Source organism: Watersipora subatra, chromosome 1, assembly GCF_963576615.1.
Source record: "Watersipora subatra chromosome 1, tzWatSuba1.1, whole genome shotgun sequence".
In the NCBI taxonomy this organism is placed as follows: domain Eukaryota; kingdom Metazoa; phylum Bryozoa; class Gymnolaemata; order Cheilostomatida; family Watersiporidae; genus Watersipora; species Watersipora subatra.
The window spans coordinates 21,226,418-21,249,029 of record NC_088708.1 but is presented as its reverse complement, the minus strand read 5'-3'; the positions used below and the strand labels follow the sequence as shown (position 1 = coordinate 21,249,029).

The following is a 22,612-nucleotide window of genomic DNA, read 5'->3' as shown; positions in this document are numbered from 1 at the left end:
GTCTCTCTGCTAACTCCTACTGATCACAGTCAATATCACAAGCGAGCTAAATACAAGAGTATAGTAATAACAATTTATTGTACCACATGTTTGGTAACTGCTCATTCTAGAAGGTATCCCTGCATACCTATGTGTGCAGGTAAAATAATATACTGACTAGTGATAGAAACCTTCACCGCTAAAACTGCAAAGGTATAAAAGTTGCCCGTTAAGCATTTATTTGCCTTTAGCTTAATAGAACTCTTCTCTTATTAGCGTCTCATCAGATCCAGATCAACAATAGCTGTAGCCTGGTTGCAACTTGAGAACTGTTCAACCCCATCAGCAGATTGCTTAATGATCTGTGACCAAAGCCGAGGTCACCATCGTTCCTTGGTTGCTTAGACTTCCCACTCCGAATGTCATAGCACCTTTGCCATATAGGGGCCTTCCAACTCATAGCCCAACTTTCTGTAATAGTTGCGAGTCCCCACGCCTGAAAGTGTGAAATGCACACATTTGGTTTCGTTGCCAATTATAGTGAGATTGATGCTACAATAGGACAGATAGTCGAGGGAATATATGGCATTGTTCAGAGTAGTGTTGGGCACGGGTAATAACAAGCGTTGAACTCGCAGGTTTATCTTCTCTCCTTGCTCCGGTAATAGAGACTTATAAATGTATTTCGATCTTGCGAGTTCTAGTTTTGGTACACAAATTCGGCGACTAGAGTGGACAAAAACTCGGTCTATTGCGCCCTGCGCTCTAAACACTGTTTGATAACCTGCCTGTTAACCCTGACCTTTTAACCCTGGCCTTTTTGTTAATGTGCGTCAGTAACCCTGAGCAATCTGTCCAACGATCCCAAGTTTTTAAACTTTTATTATATATATCTGAACGTGCTCATAGTACAATGACATTTGGTAAAACACTAGGAAAAAAGTCGGGCAACCCACAGCAAATGTCATCAAACAGAAACAATACAGTACTTTACCATTGTTCGGGCTAAAACTATAAAGTTTGTACGATTTTAAAAGCTCTTAAAAACATTTACAATAGCATCATATCCATTGAGCACATGTTCATCATTATTTTATGACTCAAAATATAGTGGAAAATTGTAATTAGTATTATAAAGTTCTTTGCTTGCATCACAATCATTTATGACCTACCAACAAACGAGTCGTGTCAATTTTTTCAATATTTTCGCGTTCAAATAAAATTTGTTACTAAAACAAAGTAAGTAAAGATACTTGAAAACTGTTACAACTGGAAGTGAAATTTCTGGTCTCATATCTTGTGCAAAAATTAATTTGATTGGTTCACGCTGTTACTTAGAAACGGCTTTTGTAAGCAAAGCCATGCAAATGCCGGAATTCCGGCTGATAGAGATTCTGACACACCCTATGCCATGCCTGAAGACCCACAGTTGGGGTTCAAACTTCAAAGGGTTAGGGCTGCGAGCACGAATCTTGGTCGTTAGAAAATAGTAAAAAACAATAAATTGAATAGAATTATAATTGCACTATAAATTTTAGGATATGTCTGATGGTTGAAAATTTTAGACTAAAACAGTATCAGCAAACCCGAAACTCAAAAAACTTGTTGGCCAAGAAGTACGCGTGCCAAGTACTACCATCTACCCGACACTCGAAAACTCGAACGGAAGGGGACAAGTCTAAACTCGTTGGCCAAGAAGTACTCGTGCCCAGCACTAGTTCAGAGCACTGGGATACCTGCTCAGCGCTGCTCACCTGAGATGACAGCTATCTTATGGCTGCCATGTTCATCCAGGGCTATTCTCTCAGCCTCTTCCATGAGCAGCATCCCGAATCCCTACAGCGGTAACAGACTTTATATATGTATACATATATTACTTTATCGACAATAATATAATACTTTAATAGACTATCTTCTACCAAGGGTTCATTCAAATCACCTCAACAAAAGTGTTCAATCAACGTATGGGATTCTAGAGAAACCGGTCTTGTCAAATAAAACCTACTTGATGTTGAAATTTGCTGGGGTCTCTCGAGTGAACCGGCACAGCAGTGCCATAGACATGTAGCTCCCTCACAACTGAGCAGCCGCCTTTTAGCTCTGGCCTAAATGTGTCCTCCGAGCATTTTCGTAGCCTGAGCAAGCCGATCAGTATGTCCTGTTCAGGGTCCTCATAGGAGATGAATGTTTCCCAGCCTCCATTGGCAACATAGTCTCGTCTTACCAGTTCCGCCTAGCACAGTAATAAAAGTACATTTAAGATAAGTCATTGTGCCATTCTAAACCACATATGTGTAAACGGCAAAACATATCACACAGCATACACCAGTACTGGGAGAACTTGATTTGTTGCAACAGATTGACAAAAAGCGATTACAAATTTTCAATGATTGTGCGCTACTTCTTGCCTATTTCCTTAGCTTGTCTTTAGACACACTGGCAATAAATTTTTAAAAAGGAAGTAAATACGCAGAGTGTAATTCATTATAACCAACGGCTGTTTTATGGTTGATTTTATGGACCAACACCTGATGGTCAAGAAATGGCCCATTACAAATTGTGGGTGTAAACAAGCAAATGACAAGCCAACTTGCATCGTGATTATCCAAGCAAAATTTCTAGCATAAACATATCTAGCTATGTAAGACAACACGAGGCTAAGCACAACGGCGAGTGGCAACAAATATCTAGTATAAATATGTACAATGTTGCCACTCTGTAGACATGTTTGTCTTATAAAAATTCAGCTTTCTAAAAAAATTGGAAACTTGTTTTATACAACCTTTAATAAATTTCTACTGAAAAAATAATAATTGACAGGCGTGACTTCAACATATACATAGTAGGGAAACAGCGCAAGGTGTAAGTTCAGAGTGGTCAAATTTGTTGCTCAATTATTAACATTATGGAATACACTATTCCGTTTGTAATAAGAATTTTGGTGGATACCATCTAGATAATGATGTCAGTGCTAAAATTTCAGCCAACATATTTCACACATTTATATTTTCACATAGAAAAGTTGACTTGAGTCTTACCGTGACAAAGAACCCGACTATGAAGGCTGTAGCAGGAGTGAATCAAACGAGACTCGGTGAGTGCGATAAAATAACAATGAAGGGTTTTGCAGAGGCCCATCAATACGAATTTAAGTCACCCAAGTGTGTGTCATCTCATTCAGCTTATTGCTTGTATGCTAACTTAATTTTTTCTAAACTTAAAGCCTAAACATAAGCCAGTTTCAATCGCTGTGGATGATTGTCTAGCTATGGAAATAAGTCAAGTCGATTAATGCAGAACTAGTCGCCATTTGTACGAAGCTTGCGAAGATCACATGTGCCTCAGCAAATCATGAGGCGCGGATTTTTTAATAAGCAATTATAGCTTTCTGTGCAAAATTATTAAGAAATCGCGTGACAAAACTGGCCAGAATGAAATAAATATGGAAGGTAGAGGAGAATACTGCTACCACAAAAGCCCACTCCAATATGTACCTAGTTGCTTCAGAAAGCAACTATATTGTGAGAAATATTTACCTCATATGGACGGACTTTGTGGTGAATTTCCTGTATTCCTACTTCTCTAGTTCTAACATCTCGACACTCTGTGCCAAGATCTTTCATACGAGCCAAGGCGAGCTCACGGAGGTTGCCATGCTCCACCCCAGAGGTCACAAGCGGCATGGGAATATCTCTATAGCGAAGAAACAGGGGTTCAACATGCTTTCACATAAAAATGGTAAAAGGCATCTTTCATATATAGAGAACAGGAGAGGCTCACCGCTGCACTCTATAAACTCTGGTCCATGGAGGAACAAGCGCGAGTATCCTAGCAACAAGGTCGATAAGAACACTTGGAGGGTAAGACTTGTACCGGCCTGTTTTCCATAGCTCGTACAAGCCTGTTCCTCTTATGACAAGGGTTGGGTAGAGCTTGAGTCCATCTGACCTATAGGCAGGGTTCTCAAAATACTCCTGCAAAAAGTTTAGTGACAGTTTAAAAAGCTATGAGATGCTAGACAAAAGATAGTTATTGAAGTATATAAATTATTGATAAAAGAATGCAGTGTACTGTGTAGAAATTTTCATGTGAGCACATAGTTAATTTGGGCATGCGGAGAATGTGAAGAGATGATGAGCTACTAGATTCATCTCTCAATTCAACAGAGCGAGGAAAAGCAACCTCGTCATAGTCACTGACGATAATTATAACGTATAAAGGTCAGGCATTCAATATTATTAGGAGCAATCATTATCAGCCAACATTCACTTTTGTCATGGAGCGCTGCAAAGCAGGGTTAAAATTTGAAAATAGTATATGGTACACATTATATGTACTCATTTAGAAGTTGAGTTTTTGGGAGACAACTTCAAGGTAAATTTTTGGGTCAATTTATACATGAGTAATGTTTATGGACATATTGCTGTCGAGTTGAATAAAATGTGAATATTAAAGAAAACTTAGTTATTATCCAATCAATATACACATCGACGTACAAGGCGTTAATAAACTGTCAAAATAATGACACTTCTATAGTAATTGGTTAAAATTTGCATGCAAAAGCTACTAGAAGAACTTGAACTAGCACGCTTAAACTACTAGAAGAAAACGTGCCCAGATTTCCCCAAAAACAATGATTGCAGTCTGATGCGCCCTGGGAGATCATGATGTGTAATGATCATATGCACAGTTATTCCAAGTCATGGCAAGATGACTGCATGGTTTGGTGGTAGTGTACTTGGTTTAACATCCGAGCATCCAAATGTACGGGTTTGATTCTTGGGTTCGAATCCTGGGAGAGTCAATCTTTTTTCTTAATATCCAGACAGGAGGATGGCCACGGCTCTTATTATAGTAAAGATTAAGATTATCTTAAGTTTACCAAATTCATAGGGAATAAAACATAGCCAATGGCAACCACATTATCTGCCACTGTTCAAAATCTGTTTTAAATATTGAACGGATGTGTAGCACAAGATAGAAATATTTTTAAAGAATCTGTTTTAGCTGTGCCTCGAACTTTCAAATATTTGAATTATGCGTTGGCCGGATACACAGCAATAAACAAACACCTTCATTTAAAAGTTAGACTGGTATAAATGTTTGTATATGTTGATTAAAGATAAAATATTTTCTGTGCAAAAAACTATTTAATTTCCACGCAACGTAGGGCATTTAACTAGCCATCATGTAAATATTAAAGTTACTGCACAAAGTTACCATTATCAATTATCACTGAAGATACAGTATATATTATCAGTAAACAAGCTTATGACAACAATTTCACTCATCACATGACAACCGCCATTGTTGTGCCATAGTGCTACCGGACGGTCTTAAATTTAACAATACATTTGAAAAATCGTTGAACATGAAATTTTACAACTGTAAATTCCAAATAAAGTCTAAAGCGTGTACAGTTAAATAGGCCTTGCTTTATACATGTTCGCTCAGCTGTTTGTTTACTAGCAAACACATGATTGAGAACAGGCAACGCTTGACTCGTGTTTTAGCTTGCAGTCATTGCACAAATAGTGATGTAAGTGAGTCAACCCAAACTGCATGTAAAACATGCCAAAGAAGTCTATTTATTGAATCGAGTAAAAATACTTCAAAATTTGAAAATTACGTTTTTACTCCGGATAGCAAAAATCGATTCAGAAGCAATATGATTATTCCAGACTTATGCATGTGTAAACCTACAACAATGCAATTGTTTATCTCAAACACCTATTGACTTATACATGAGATTAACATATACATGATTACATACGGGAAGTAACTTGAGGAGTGTGATCATGTAGATATCTTCTTGCAAGGGGCTGAAAGTAGAGATGGCATGACACAATATAAATCATGACATATGCTATTCGCAACAGGTAAGTTGAAAAGCTCACAATAAACTGGTCGATGTCTCTATCGATGTCAACATTCGGTAAGTCAGGCATCATGTGAGCTACGACTTTGAAACCTGCATCTTTTGACATCTGAAAGGACTCTGTGACAGCCCGCACTGTGTGCCCCCTAAAACACACATATTACTATATATACATGGCAACACAAACTCTAAATGCTATAGGATTCACAAGTAAACAATTACCTGTTGGTGTCTCTCGCTACATCTTCATACACGCTTTGTACTCCGATCTCAAGGCGTGTGCAGCCATACTTGAGCATGTCACTTAGGTGCCTTTTTAGGCAGTAGTCAGGCCTTGTCTCTATTGTAATTCCGATACATTTAGTCTTGCTTCTCTCTGAATACCTGATTCATAGAGTATAAACAGTCTCATAATCCAATTTACTACGTCTTTCACCAGAACTACTCAAGAGACCACCATCAGCAAAAATGCCAAAAATAAGGATTTCTACTAGCCTATGTAAATATTTGTCCAACAGTTTATGGAGAGCCAATGATGCTGTTTCAAGAGCAAGCGTTCATGGTAGAGGATTTTGCGAGCAATTCAACAATTTTCAATCACCAACTATAAAAATAATTAAGAGCTTACGATCTTGCCATTTTCTGTTCTATAATGAAGCTATAATGAAGCTTCTTTGCAATAACCAAAGTAAACAAGTTTCATTGAATAGAATAATCACCTCGTATAACCAGACAATTGGTAACACAGCTACCGATACTTTTCAACAAGCAGCCAGCCTATCAAAAGGAGAAATTAAAATATATTTTAAAGAAAATATCCTACCTTACAGCTTCCTCCACGTTGTTACTTGTGTGACCTGAGAGAGCATCATGCAAGTTTCTTATGAAAAAGTCTCTATAGTCATCTGGCATAGACATGAATGTACCTCCCATGACAATGAATTCTATCTGTAAGGTATATAGACATAAGAACAAGTGCTCAATGGCTTTTGGAATGAACACGAGTGCTAGTGCTCTCATGCTGGTTTCTTAAGTTTCAATAGAAATGCGAGTAAAGGAAGTAGCTAGATATCATAAGAAACAGGGTGTCAGTAATTTGCAGCAAACAAAGCACCCAACTAACAATTTTATAGTCCTAAAACGTTCCGAGGATACTCTGAAAAATCACAGACACGTCTTGTTGCAAGATTATTCATAGACACCCTTTTAACTTTCCAGAAACATTGTGAAAAGTACGTTGTTGGAACGTTCAAGATTGACTTGCAACAAAATTCACATTACATTTATTTGGTATCAAAAGGTTCACCATGTCTTACTCTGCTGTGTTGTAGGTTCAAAATATGTGGAAATGTGATTTTGAGAGAGATTTCCATTTTCGTGATGGCTGCGATTAACTGTTCGTTTTTGAGCTTTTAAGAACTTGTAACCACATTTCCACATTTATCAACCTTTTGCACCTACAACACAACAGAGTAAGACATGGTGAACCTTTTGATACCAAGTAACTGTAATGTGAATTTTGTTGCTAGTCAATCTTTCAGCAAATGATCCCACATTACATTCTCACAATATTGGGAGAATGCTACATAATATTCCTCAAACATTCCTCCCATGGTGTTGCCTCAAAGATATTAGCTAACATCGAAGGACTATTACGGGCAGAACATTAACGGGATGTAAATACGTAGACATTTACAAACATTCTGAAAACGTTTCACAGAATATTCCTCTAACGTTGCTATAATGTACTGAGCATTACTTTCCTACAACGTTTCTTCCTGGAGCTATAAGGAATATTAAAAGTATAAAGGTAAATGCACAAACAGTAGCATATTTATCCATATGCACTACCATTCACAAGTGATTCTAAAGCAATATTTTCAATTTGTTCGATATTATTTTATTGTTAGTGTATTATATGGTGTATTACTATCAACATAAAAATAGACAGAACCAAATCAAAGCATAGTTAGTATAATCAGTTGTGATGAATTTGTCACAATCGTACGCTGTAACTAACACACTCTATTGCAACAAGGGTTGTAATGGAACCTAGTCACTTTTGTGATATTTGTAATCAAATGCCAAAATTGAAAATTAATGACCTCAATTTTTTTACATAAATATCTTTAAACTAACATAATTTGTCTAAATTATTATGCTCGTTTTTACATTTGTAATAAAAAATTTATAAAACTTGATTTGCTTCATTTTAAATAATATTTGATTATCAAAGGGCGACAACTTCAGAAAAATAAATTATGCGTTTCTGTAACATTCCAGGCAGAATGTTACAAGAATAAACTTTGCTAACGTTACCATAACGTTGTTAGAGAACATTGCATTGAATGTCCCAGCAATGTTCCAGGAAAGTTAGTTTGGAATGTTTGAGCATGAACATCCACATAACATTGACTTGCAATGTAACTGGAACATTACTGCGTGACATCATTTTGACTTTTAAATTATATCCCTGCAATGTTACAGGAAAGTTACTTTGGAATGTTGCAGTGTAAACATCCACATAACAAATGGGAACATAAAATTGTTAGTTGGGCTATAGGGCGCTACAATAATGTTTTTACACAGCATTCTGCAAAATAATCCTGCGACATTGTTGTAACATACTGTAAAACCTCCATTACACCTCCACACCTAGTAAGGTCAATATATCATTTTGTTACTGATTTTTAATATGTACAGTACGTATATAAAACTTTGATAATTTTCACCAGGGGGTGTTTGCATTAGATAATTACTATGAGCTTCTATACCTGTCTATACAACATTCTCGCCTTATGATGCCAACACTGAAACAAATTAAAACAATATAATTGTACACAAAACAATTTTTCATTGTAATCGTGGTGAAACAGACTTTTTTTAGCCATTACTTGCTAATTATTTCACACGTCAACAACTTCACAGTTGTTGTAGTTTTTCTCTTAATTTATTTGAGCTGCACAAAACACTTTTCTCATGATGTGAAGTTCGAAAGTTAAAATGGTAACTGTTGTTATATATATACATATATGTTAAATGAAAATAAATTTTCATGCAAAGACCTTTTTTATTACCAGGCAACACCGGGCAATCAGCAGGTATATATATATATATATAGATTATCCTACAGGATGAATTTACTCGCTGAGTTATATTTCGCGAAAATTGTCTTTTCATGCATATTCACGGATGAATTTATTCGCGGCTGAAAACTGCCACTCTCTAGGAAAAGTTAATTCTATTGCGGCTAATAATAGAGTTATTCCTACGCATGCGCACACCGCGTATTCCTGTCTATAATTAGCTTACAACTGCGAGGCGATCATGCTAAGCTACGGTAAACAATTTTTGCTGCGTCCAGATGTTTTCACGAATATTCATCGCTTTGGAGGCCTTTGATAAGCCAACAACTTGTGGTAAGTGATGAGCTTTTCACATTTACTAAATTAGTTGAATTTTACTTTGGTTCTTCGGTAAAATGCAATACTTATTTTTTTCATCCTTACGGCTTCATTATTTGTTTTAGTGTGAGAGAGAGATTTTTCATCATACACCGAAGAACAATGATTGCAAGGGTGGTAGATGTCATTTTTAGAAGATCACCAATCATTCAGGGAGGTCTGGAAATTGAGGTTGAAGTGACCGCAGCTACTTACGAGAAGAATATATCTGTTTTTAGAAAAGGAACAAAAACGCCTTTACGAGCACAAATCTTTGGCCAACCGGCAGAACTTTGCAATAGTAAGCAACGAGGAGAGTTCTGATGATAACTTCCTTACCAGCCATGTAGTAGCGAGAGAATCGCCTTCAACATCTACCCAATACAGTGACAGCGACAGAGCTGCTATTACCAAAATAACTAATCAGAAAGCACCATTACACACTAGTATTTACATATCAAGAGTACTAGTTTAATTTTATTGCTAGACAACGGCCATATGGACTAAACTGTTTATATTTACTCCATTCATCGTTTGTAAAATTTTATTTGTATTTGAAATATTTTATTTGTACACTCAAGTTTGTAATAAATTATAATATATCTATACATGAAATAAAATATATAATTTAATCATGTTCCCTGCAGCGATATCATGGAGTTGTAGTCGATGAAGGGGTCTAGGTTGACTGGTTGCTTCTCTGCCAATATTCCTGCCTTGATGAATATTACTACTTGTCTCTAGTTTTCGTAATCGGAGTAGGTTGTTTCATTCTCAATCTGCAGTAAACACAAAAAAGAAAAAATATTAACGAGTGTTAAGGAAGTACAAAAACAATAGCTGAAGTATTTAATGAAAGCGATCAGTTTTTAAACAAAAGAATTAACTAATGCAGTTGATTATGAACAAACGTAGCTGCACTGCAAATCAAATACATACCATAATGTTCAGATCAGAATCATGATCGTCCTCGACTTTGGTATTGGAGATTGATGGAGTTGATTTTAATGTAAAAAGACTAGGAGAGCTTTTTTGCGATGCTGAAGCCATGCCGAATAACTTGTGAAAACTTTGAGTAATTTTGTAAAGTTTGACGCAATGGCAATAAAGCTCGAAGCCTGGCGATGATTTTAAAGAAGTTTTGGAACTCGGCTACGTTTAGTACTTCTGCCTAGCGGCTATTTTCGCGATGATGCCATTCTGCATATCTTGTGACAACCTCGAATAATTTTGTAAATAAATGTGATGCATTGGCAATGATGTTAGCTCAAAGCTCAGGCAACGATTTTAAAAATGTTTTGGAACTCAATTACATTTAGTATTTATATTAAAAACTAGGCTAGCGACTAGTTTTCAATTTGATGCAGTAGTTATTCTCTCTTGTGATTAAAAATAGAACTAATTATTCACGGAATTTAATAATTCGCGAGATTGACTGTTCGCGAAATCGCGAATTTTTATGACCAACGAATATTTTCATCCTGTAGGGTATAAGAATATGACTGAGGGAAAAACAGCAAACAATGACTTCCAACCTTGTCAACGCTGTGTCCAAGCTGAGCAAGCTGCTCCACTCTATGTCTAGTTTGTAGGTAGGGATTGTAGCGTGCTCGTATTGCTCTCATTGATGTTGGTTCATAGCCCGTGTATGACTGCGTGGAGTACTCGAAATCAGAGTCAGGCCCTCCAGGGCAGTATCTGCAAGGGATGGTCGGTACTAGCCCCGACATTACTATCGGGAGATATGCATGCGCTAGTAAGGTTTTCTCACCAGTTAACCACACAACAAGGTGCGAGTGTTCAATAAGAATAAGAGTGAAGTACTGAATATTTTGGTTATCAGAGGCTTTTTTCTGATCGAATTGAGAGTTGATGAAAAACTTACTAATCATTTAATTGACCTACGTCAGCGGATTATCAGTTCATATTTACGTTGACAATCAACTTACACACAAATATTTCCTGTCATGGCAATGTGTGGACATCGATGTGGCTTGCACATGACTGCTACAACCGCTATCTGTAATAGACATTTACATAGCAGTTAGGCCTGAATGAATAGAGGTCTTACACAATATATTTTAGAGACAATTGTATAGTATAATAATTTACAACAATTCCACCACCAGAGAGAAACATCACCGATATAGCAATCTAAGTAAAATATCACTACACTTACAACACTAGCATTATAAGTTTTAGAAAATTACTAGTGCAAAAAACTTAACTGCCAGATGATTTCAAAATCAACAACTCGCAAATGAAGACGATGTGGTTAAATAAACAATAGATCGAATGGCTGCTCATTTTCTGTCATGCTTTCATGAAAAGATAATGGAGATATATCGTCCTATGTATGTGTGAGAAAATTCTCTTGAGCTTTCTCTGCTGAGCGCTAAACAAACTCTCCTAAATATTAAACATAAATAATTATATGCACGACAGTTACAACCCTCTCAGAAGCTTGTGCAGCATTGCCATAACTCCATTTTCATTTCACTTTAAAAATATTTTGATCATTCCATGGCAGACAGCAGAAGATGACATGTAAAGAAGCTAGTATTATATAATGTAGCCATAAAAGCTGTTGGGCTTTCAATAACACAGAATTATGTATTTACCATGCAGCATTTGACTATATGGTTCAAGAAGATGGGCTATGAAAAGGAAAAAACTATTAGTGCTGATGAAAGCAGTGCATAAAGAAACACATGACTTTTCACATTTTTCCCATAGGATCATCATGGTGAAATCTTACCTCCTGTTAGTTATAGCATAAAACCAGCAGGAAAATTTTTCAGCCAGAATAATGTATGAGATCTAAATTATAAAGATGGGCAAGCAGAAGTATGAATCCAGTAGCGTATTTGCTTACCCCGCTAGCGGTGCGGATTGGTTTTGCTTTCAGTTTGGGCACAAGCACCTGCAAGCACATGCCTAAATATATATGCACTGTCAATCATGATTAAATCGTCACAAAAAAAAATTGCATCAGTGAAACATCCAAGTGTTGGTGTCAGTCTAGGACGCCTGGCCTGGAAACTTGTCCCTACCTGGACTTGAGAGTTATCCGTATCTGCTACCATTATTCTATTTATCTATTAATTAATAGAACCAGCAATTAAACTCCTAATAGATATACCTAAAGTGGTCTTTCATATACAAACGAATGTGAAGTTTGTTAAAAACGTGGATTCTAATTTTGCAACCAATTAAAACTATTTATCTTATTTGTAATGGAAAAATTGTTTTTAAACAGCCTTCTGAAACAAACAGAGGTTGGAAACTCAAATCGAAGTGTATATATGGATACATACTGTATATACTGTAAAACCTTTATTTGAATGCCAATTTTGATTAAACGCAACCTTTACTACACCACCACTTCGACATTCATTATGCTTGATCTAACGAACCTAATAATTGAAAATGAACAGTAGAAAATTGTTCACAAAATGGTAGGGGAGTGTGGGTTAAGTTGAGCATCGGGGCAAGCTGAGCACTACCATTTCCTACCAACCATGTGTTTTGTTGTTTACATTTGTGGCATAATTTTATGACCTTGAACATTTAACATGTAACATTTGAAAAACCGTTTAGCAAAAATGTTGAGGCCGAAAGCACTAATGTGGCTTTTCCAAAAAGGGACAAAATATAGGCAACATTAACATCGCCTGTAAAACAGTAAATTTCAAGTCGCAAACTTTTGACCAGTTAGTCGAAAAATATAGCGCCGCCTTCCATTTGAAATTCCTTTTAATAGGTTGCCGCCATGAGAAAAGGGTTGAAAAATACGGCGCGATGGCGCTCAAATAGAAACTTTATGGTATATAGACTTTGATAGACAGATAGATCTACATATTTGTATATCTATCTATCTGTATATCTACCTGCCTATCTATCTGTCTATTTACGTGTCTATCAGTTTACCTGTATCAATCTATCTGTATCCTATCTGTATATTTACCAGTCTATTTATCAGTTTATCTATTTATCTGTCTATCAACTTATCTATTCGTCAACCTATTTATCTACATTTATATATATATATACTAGCTGTGCTATCCGGCGTTGCTAGTGTATTAAAAATCAGCTTATAAACAATGAAAGGTAATGAGAGCTGCCTGCTACTTGCTATTAGCCTGGCACATTATTAATGGATAATTTGAGTAAGCTTACTAATAAGAGCTACTGTTGCGCCATCACTTTGAGTCGTGCCCAAAGGTCTATTTGCTCCCATATAGTAACATATATTGCCTAGTGAATTCTTCAGGCTTGTGTGGCTGAAATAGTAAGGGATCGGACTAATAAACGGGAGGGTTCAAGATCAAATCTTTTGCGTTACAGATTGTTTATTCCAAGATTTTAATGGCTTAAGCTGGAATGACACACATACTTTGAGAAATATATATATATATATATATATATATATATATATATATACATGTATATACAGTCAAATATAGACAACTCAAACTTCACGGACTGAGCGAAATTATTAGAGTTATCAGAGCACTGTCACAAGTGCATGTATTTACCAGTATATACGTATACAAGCCACAGTGTATATATAAATCAAAAGAATAGATTGCTCGCTGCAAGTTGAAAGACCTCTCATGTGAACTTTTAAAAAATTTCATCGGAAATTACAGATACTTTTCTATCCCTTGAGATTGGTTTGTTGTTCTAGGTGATGTGACTGCCAGCACATTTTAAGATTAAAATTGTCAAAACTTGATAGCGGTTAAAACACTCGGAAAACCAGACATATTTTTCTTCTGAGCATTTTAACCAAGATAAATTTTGCCGATTCGACATTAGGTTTATTCGAAGGTTTCCACGCTATCATCTGTTTTCAAAAGACCCTCGCAAAGTGGATGTTTGGTAAAATTAGACCTTTTGCAAACCTTTAGAAAAGTCAGAATTATTTTGCCGATGGTGATAATAGTGACGCCTAAAAACTGCTAAAAGTTGATGTTCATGTCTATGGCATGGAATAAAGTAATATTCTAAAATGATAACAACCGTCTCGGTAGCCGTGGGCCAAAAACTGTTCAAGATAATGATGATAAGTTCGAGCTATCTAAAGCAATTTATCATTGCATGAAAATGGACTGAACGAATCCGTTCGAGTGAACAATGTGTTCGAGCTGTATACCGTAAGTCCTTATGCTCAAGCCACGCGGCTTGACGTTGGGCGCGGCTTCTGGTGCAAGGTCATAGACCGCGTCTAAAGCCAAGTTTTTAAAACTTACGTGGGGCTTAGGGCGGCTTCTCGTTAAATGTGGTCTTTGCACAGTTCCGCGCTATAACCATAGAATCGCAGTCATGATACACTTTTATGTACGGGGTTTTGGCGACCTACTCGTTTATTTTCAAGGTCATGTTTATGGAATACTTTAGACTAAAGAAGAATTTATCGCTGTAATTCGATATGAATTCGTGACGCACGAGTGAGAGACAAGCGGTTGGGAGTGTGTTAATACCTGCGGACGTCAAAGCAGATAAAAATCTAGCTGGGACTAGGCAAGTAAGTTCTTGATGCAAGGTTCAGGAATTTTAATTCGAACTTGGAAGTAAAAGAAAAATCTTTTCACGTGTACTGATGTAGCCTGTTTATTTATTCAAGAGGACGGGGATATATTGAAACCTGTCTCAACACTTTCGCTTCCGAAGGGGTCAAGGACGACAAAACCTCAGTCGCTAGTTGCGGTCTGTGGGCATATGCGGCTTGTTGGTAAGGGCAGCTAGATACCGCAGGCGGCTTGTTGGAGGATTCTTTTTTCTTTCGTGAGTCATCTGTTTTTGAGCACAAGCCGCGCGGCTTGAGCACGAGGACTTACGGTACTTGACGTGTTTGACTGTATATATATATATATATAAATATATATATACAGGTGGCGTTCAATTAGAGGTTTCAAGATATGTATATATATAAATATATATATACATATCTTGAAACCTCTAATTGAACGCCACCTTTATTTGAACGTTACCTCTATTTGATCGCCACTGTAGAATAAGGGTTGAAAAATAGTGTCACCCTTTAATTGAACACCACTTCCATTTGAATGCCGCTTTGACATGCTTTGATATTCATGAACCAATAATAGCAATTGATCACCAGAAAAGTGTCCACAAAACCATACTAATATCGACTCAGTTCACCAATGACAATTAACTCTTTTGTGGTTTCTGTTCTTATTAAAGCTTGTCTCCCAACTCAAAAGCTGTTTGGTTTTTTTGTTGAAACTTTTAAACCAAGCACATAGAAATATTGCAACTGTATTAGGCTAATAGTAGTTCCTTGTTTAACGCATTCTTGATACTTCGACTGATGTAAAAAACGGCTTACATTGAAAATGGTATATGACCGACTAGTTTTTGGCTAATAATTGTGCTTAGCGAGCAGATCTTAAGCGTTGCATTTGTACCAAATGCAACGCCCAAGTGGCAAAAGTTAATGTAAGTCCAAATGTAAAAGTTTTGCTCTGCTGAAATAATTGTTTGGACGCTAATATCAACTAGTTCAGCAGTGCAGAAGAAAAGTTGAGGTCAGAAGACATTGTGGAAGGTATTGAATAGTCAGAATAACAACAAGCAACAATCAGAACCCAATTGACTGGCATATGGTGCAAATACTTTTGTTTCGAAACTGTTAATTTTTGTTTTAGTGTGAATTATAAATATGGTTTGTTCATGTCACTTTTTCTTGCATAAATATTTGCATAGCACTTCTAAATTTTCCGATTTATAGCATATTATTTGATAGCTTCCTTGCGGTTATCTTAGCTTGGCTGATGAATCAACGCCCACAACTCTTCCATTGCCCATAAAAAGTCAGTTTTGGCTGCAAACTGTAGCAAACATATCAGTGAGTGCAATAAGATTTCAGCTTTTTATGCAACATTGTTAAACATAATCGTAAAATGAAATTATGCCTTGAAACTTGTAATGAAATAAAAATTGAAAGCTCAAACAAATTGCAAAGCGGGGCACAGGCTATAATATCATCACGAGTTAATTGCATGCATTAGATATCAGCTAGTAAATATAGTTCTTCGCTTCCAATGCATTTATTTAGAGAGCTTCGGCAAGTGGGAGGTAAGTTAACATTTTTTTGTATCTATAAGGCTTAATGTACATGCAGCTCTGTCCAAAGGAGAGTGTAAAATATAGGCGTAAAACTTATACCCCCCAAAATTCTGACGAGCAATTTGAAAAATACAGCAGCAGCCTCTATTTGTACGCCACCTCTATTTGACCACCACTATAGTGGAAGGGTTTGAAAAATAGATCACCATGGCGTTCAAATAGAGCTTTTACGGTATATATACACAAATAAATACATGTATAAATGTGTAGGCATATATGCGTATATGTATACACGTATTATATGCATACATGTATACTGCATGCATAGTAAACCAAATAATTATCTTAGGGTACCTTTTTATGTTGCTGGGGTACAGCAGCGATGATATCCACAAGTCGTGGCTGAGATGACAGTCCATATTTACTAGATGCCTTAGTTTTTAATCTACAAAGCAATGCTTAGTTTATAGTTGACCACCTATATTTTAATGAATGGTGATCATGATCTAGAAATCTAGATCATATTCGTCATTCATAAAAATACGCAGCAAGGGTGAAAATAAGGCAATTTAACAGAATACTATGTATGTTTTTGGAAAACGTAAAACAACTTTCCAACCGGAAAGGAGCTTTCAATATTTCCAAGTACTGTTGATATGATACACTAATGAATTGCATACTTGTGAATATGGATAGTGAATGTTCAAATAAAAAATGTTTGACTTTATTGCAAAAAAGCAATATCTAAACGATATAATGCATGATGTCTAAGATTATTGAGCACTATTGAAGATGATGAAAACTTGAAACTGTAGATTATCTTAACATATAAAATCCATTAAGCAAGTTGAATCTTTTTTTTGTATAGCGTCTCAAAAAGTGTCATGCACCAACATGATGGATAAGTCTACCTGTTCAGGTTGACATCGCTTCCTTTTCTATGAGCATCAAGCAGCTGTGATATAATGTCAGAAATGCAGAGCATCATAAGCTGTTCCTTGGACATGTCGGTAGCTGTGAGAAAGGATTGCATAAAAAACTGGTCAAATGGTCAACAGCTTGAGGTGAAAATACCAAATTTGTGGTCTTCCCTTGCACGCTGTGACGCACTTCAAACCAGTAATTTTCTCTTGTCATCAGTAAATTTTATCAATGATTCAACAGGTGGGCAGAAACATTCTGTATTGAATCAGTTTTTAATAAATTGCAAAATATAGCATAAATTTATCTTATTGTTATTCAAGAACAATCGGTAGCCTACATCATCTCTAATTTTCAACATAATTGAGTGGTATGAATAACTGCTATAGTCTTTCACACTTATAAATATTTTCTTCAAATCTAAAGATGCTAGCAAGCAAAATAATACAAAGTAAGTTCAAATAAATATGACTAATATTTTTGCTTGTTTGCCAACTGGTGCAACAAGTGGCTGATGGAAAAGGCTATACCTTCATTATGCACCAGCAAAGCATACGATGAGTCGTTATCGGATTAGATGCCGTTACAAAGTAATCTAAACGAAAGTGCCGTAAAACCTCTAATTAAACGCCACCTCTATTTGAATGCCACCTCCAATAGACCGCCAACCTGAGAGAAGGGTTGAAAAATAGACCGCCACTCTCCAATTGAACGCCGCCTCCATTTGACTACCACTTTGACATTATTTGATCTTTACGAGCCAATAATATCAACTGATCAGTAGGAAAGTGTCCACAAAATCATATTAATAATGAATCGTTTATATCAATAACAATTAATTCTCTCGTTGTCCAATTCCTAAGCTTTAGTTTTTTCCCATTAAAACTCCTAAAGCAACACCATAGCAATAATCAATAACGGTCTCAGGCTAGTAGTAGCAGTTTTCTGTTTAACGCGGTCTTGCTACTTCGAAGTAGCCTACATACATGTATATAAAAAGACTGCTTAAATTCACGATGGTAAATGAACTTTCAAAGCAACGCTATAGAAATATCGGTAATTAGTACTAATTACTGTCTCAGGCTAATATTGGTTCCTTGTTTAACGCGGTCCTGATACTTCAAATAACATGTAAATATATAAAAAACGGTTTAAATTTACGATGGTGGATGGAACTTTGAAGGCAACGCCATAGAAATGACTTCGGTCTCCGGCTAATGGTAGTTCCTTGTTTAACACGGTCGTGAAACTTTGAAGGACATGCATATAAAAACTGGTTCGCAAGTTTTGGACTAAAGGTTACATTAGCGAGCAAACTTACGCGTTGCATCAGGGTTAAACGCAGTGCGTGAAAGTTTTGCCCTGCCGGAAATTGTTTGGACGCTGATATCGAATAGTTGAGCAATACAGAAGAAGAATTGAGGCCAGAAAACATCGTGGAAAGTATTGGACAACTAGAAGATGTTCGTTCCATTGAAAACAAGAATCAGAACGCAGCTATCCGAGCAAACGGTGGAAATATTTTTATTTTAAAAATGGTAATTTTTGTTTATGGATGTAATATAAGTGTGGTTCGTTTATGTCACTTGTTCATGAATATATATTTGTATCATTTGATAGATTATTATTGCATAACTTACAAATATGCAGATTTATAGCATGTTATTTAATACATGTAGCATCCTTGCGGCTATCTTAACACGGCTTACAATGGATCGATGCTCATAACTCCACTTCTATTGCTCATAAAAAGCTAGTTTCGGCTGGAACCTGTAGTAAACTTATAAGTGAGTGCAATAGGCTTTTGTTCAACAGTGTTAAATATAGATATCAACTGAAAACGTCTTTAAATTTTTATGCAATAAAAATTGAAAATGCCAACAACTAGCAAAGAAGGACACAGGCTATAATATCATTGCAAGTTAATTGCAAACAGTAGATATCAACTGGTAAAGATATTTATCAATTCCTTGAAGCACATTTGTTAAGAGATCTTTGACAAGTTAACAAGTTGAGGTAAGTTAGCAGATTTATTGCATCCAAAAGGTTTAATATCGGCTCCACCGAATAAAGAAAGCAAAATATAGGCGACATTCGCTTCGCCCGTAATAGGGATAAATATATCTTCCGAAAATTCTCACGAGCCATTCTTACCGCCGCTATAGAGGAAGGGTTGGACAATAAAGCGCCATGACATTCAATTAGAGGTTTAACGGTATGCTATGATTTGAAAACGAGCCTTTAAAGGTTGACTTGCAACAAAATTCACATTACAGTTATTTGGTATCAAAAGATTCACCATATCTTACTCTGTTGTGTTGCAAGTGCCAAATATGTGGAAATGTGATTACAAGCTCTTAAAAATTCAAAAACTAAAAGCCGCCGTAGATTGGAATCTCTTTATTTCGATGACATAGCCACGGAATTTGGTTATTGTCTTGTCACGTATGTTTTCACGCGAATTGAAAGGCCAATACAAAGCTCAATATAAAACTTATCGTAGTACTAGTTTATGACAAACACTTCGGGTTTTACCAAAGATCCCGTATCAAATATAGATGCTCGATACTTTACAGTTTTGTTTCGGCCTGGTCTAATTGTCAAGTCGTAATCTGATCATGTGACCCAATACTTCGCAAATAATTTTTGCAGAACTTTTCGTCATTATTATCAGACAATGATATGTACTCCTTCGAGGTAAGGTTAAAAAGTTAAATGAATTTTTACGGTAAGTTATAAGATATCAGTGCTAAAAGTGACAGCATTACAATGATGATAAAACAGATGCGTAAGAACAATAGACATGGTTTTATTGAATGCGTGAAGTATATTTGTGAAAATATTTCGACGAATAAGGTTGCATGAAAATGTAAACAGAAACCATCTCTCACAAATGCGTCACATTTGAGCCGTTTTGGAAAGAGAATCCAAACTACGGCGGTCTCGCGTGGCTGCGATTAACTGTTCGTTTTGAGCTTTTAAGAGCTTGTAATCACATTTCCACATATTTGGCACCTACAACACAACAGAGTAAGACATGGTGAATCTTATGATACCAAATAATTGTAATGTGAATTTTGTTGCAAGTCAACCTTTAAAAATAAATTTTGATAGGTGATGGTTGACCTGTGCTTAAAGCACATCAATACATATGTACTGTTTCAGCTTATTCAGGTTCTTCAATATCTTGGCTTTCAAATGAGCCATTGTTTGACATGGTGAGACAGACATTGGTTGGTGTTTATAGGATTTCCTCAGAGCTCTATCGCAGCTATATGTTCAATTGTATAGGGTTGAAGATTGTGACGTCACAATTTTCATATTCGGTGTTGTGTGCTCTTACCGCTTATTTTATTTCCTACCGCTTATTTTATTTCCTACCGCTTATATTTATCAACTACGATAATGATGCTAGTGGCAGGCGAAGGTAGGACAACTACAGAGAACCAATGGAAATGACAAAGGAATCAGTGTCATTAGCTCTCCATGTACAGATTATTTCTATGATAAATAACTCAGTTTCCAAGCACAATACTATGTTTTCCTGGTGATATTATGCACTAGCCCTCTCTTTTTATTGTGATGTTGAGGGGCATGACTGAAACTAATAAATTTCAAGCATTGCATGATCTCGCAAAAGTGCAATTGACATATAGTCCTATGGCCACGCCACTGCAGGTCAGAATTTAATCGATGTGATTTCATTACCTTTATCAACGACAGCATATTTATTGAAGCATAATTAATTAACCTAGAACATGTGTTTGTATTGGTCGGGAATTAGCACGATCGCAGGGCATTGTTGATTATCTAGAACCCTAGTTTATTATTAGCGCTCTCTGGGTTTAACAGCACCGATTGTCACAGAAAAGCGCAGCCTCAATGGCAGCGAAAGGTATCGACGACCTAAGGCTAAATGATAATTATGACATCACATTGTGGGAACCGCAACCAAGTGTTTTTTTTATTGAAGGACATACTTTTGACACCCTGTTTTTCATAATTCTATTTTTCTTTGTGTATTGAATATAGGCTCATTTGAAAGCCAAGACTCTGATGTATTGAAATATATGATAATAAAATTATGTAATTTAAAGTGCTTGTGCAGGTTTGACAGAACACGTGAACATTGCTAAGTTGTTAAAAATATGCTGATACCAAGTTTAAAGAAAAAGAGTGTACTTGCCAATATTTAGCTTTTAGGCAATATTAAAAACAGAATGCTTTGAGACTCACATTACTTGAAGCACTTGCCCTCTTGGGACAGGAAAGAATAAATACCGATTATTTTAAACTGATGTATTTTAATCAGCAAAATTTTCAATAGTGTTAAGTATTTTTTGAAGCTCTAGTTATGTTTGCAAAAAATTCACCGAACTCTAAATAGCCAATTAGATTCCATTGTAGACAATTTGAAAATTCAGCTGTCAGATAATGTTAGGAATCAGGGTTATCACCACTTGTTGTTCCAATTATAGATTGGAGTATATGTAAAAATATGGCAATATTTAACCTCGGAGTAAAGCAAATAAGCGACGAACACAAGTCCTGATGGTTACAGTTGACAGGGCCCTAATATACAACATACTTAGAACTACTTAATCGGTGTTTTAGTTCTAGGAACTTATAATTATAAAACAGTTTACAAAATATGGAAAGGGGTAACATATGAGACGCTTAATGAAACCCACAAAAATGAATAATATCTTTATTGGTTTAAACCGAAATAGTACGTCTACCCGCCGAGTTGCTAAAAACGGCTGACGTAATGAGAAAGAATACCTGTCAGTGATAGACATACGTTTTAAATTTTTCCCCATGATTAATGATGGAGTCCAATTTTGTTCCTCCTTGTGCCACCAAGGAGTTGGTTAATGCCAATTCCACAGTGCTGTAGAATGGTAAAATCTACCCTACAATACGGTCACGTTGTGAAAAATGCCTTCGTATTGATGGTTTCGTCGTCATTCAGTAGATCGCGACTGGAGCACTTGGTGCATTAATCATAGAGTAGTATTTATTGCTTGTCACCGAAAACTACACATTTACTCGAGTTAAAACCATAACTAACACGAAGCGACAGACGTTGATGAAGTGCGGCGATATGAGTAAGAATTAAACTAACGAGAACTATCGCTGTTCCAGCTTAAACTTTGTCTCACCGTCGCGCGAATCCATTTGATGCGCTATGAATCTCCATAGCGTTACGGCCACTGAATTACATGTATATTGCCCCTGGAATGGCATTGGCCTATCTAAACTAATGAACCCCGGCACAACGATTTGAACGCCATCT

At 36.3% G+C, this 22,612-nt stretch overlaps 1 protein-coding gene across 1 annotated transcript; it reads right to left on the bottom strand.

The window, feature by feature from the left end:
• Nucleotides 1-59: 59 nt before the first annotated feature.
• Nucleotides 60-22,271, bottom strand: LOC137410569 (elongator complex protein 3). The gene is made up of 14 exons (XM_068096006.1): nucleotides 22,118-22,271; nucleotides 17,307-17,409; nucleotides 16,750-16,840; nucleotides 12,176-12,223; nucleotides 11,250-11,320; nucleotides 10,836-10,998; nucleotides 6,681-6,805; nucleotides 6,080-6,241; nucleotides 5,877-6,003; nucleotides 3,760-3,953; nucleotides 3,516-3,672; nucleotides 1,985-2,212; nucleotides 1,734-1,815; nucleotides 60-475 (listed from the first exon to the last, which is right to left on the bottom strand). Exons 1-14 carry the CDS (start codon nucleotides 22,134-22,136, stop codon nucleotides 402-404), a joined length of 1,644 nt encoding a protein of 547 aa, XP_067952107.1. The 5' UTR covers nucleotides 22,137-22,271; the 3' UTR covers nucleotides 60-401.
• Between the last annotated feature and the right edge of the window lie 341 nt (nucleotides 22,272-22,612).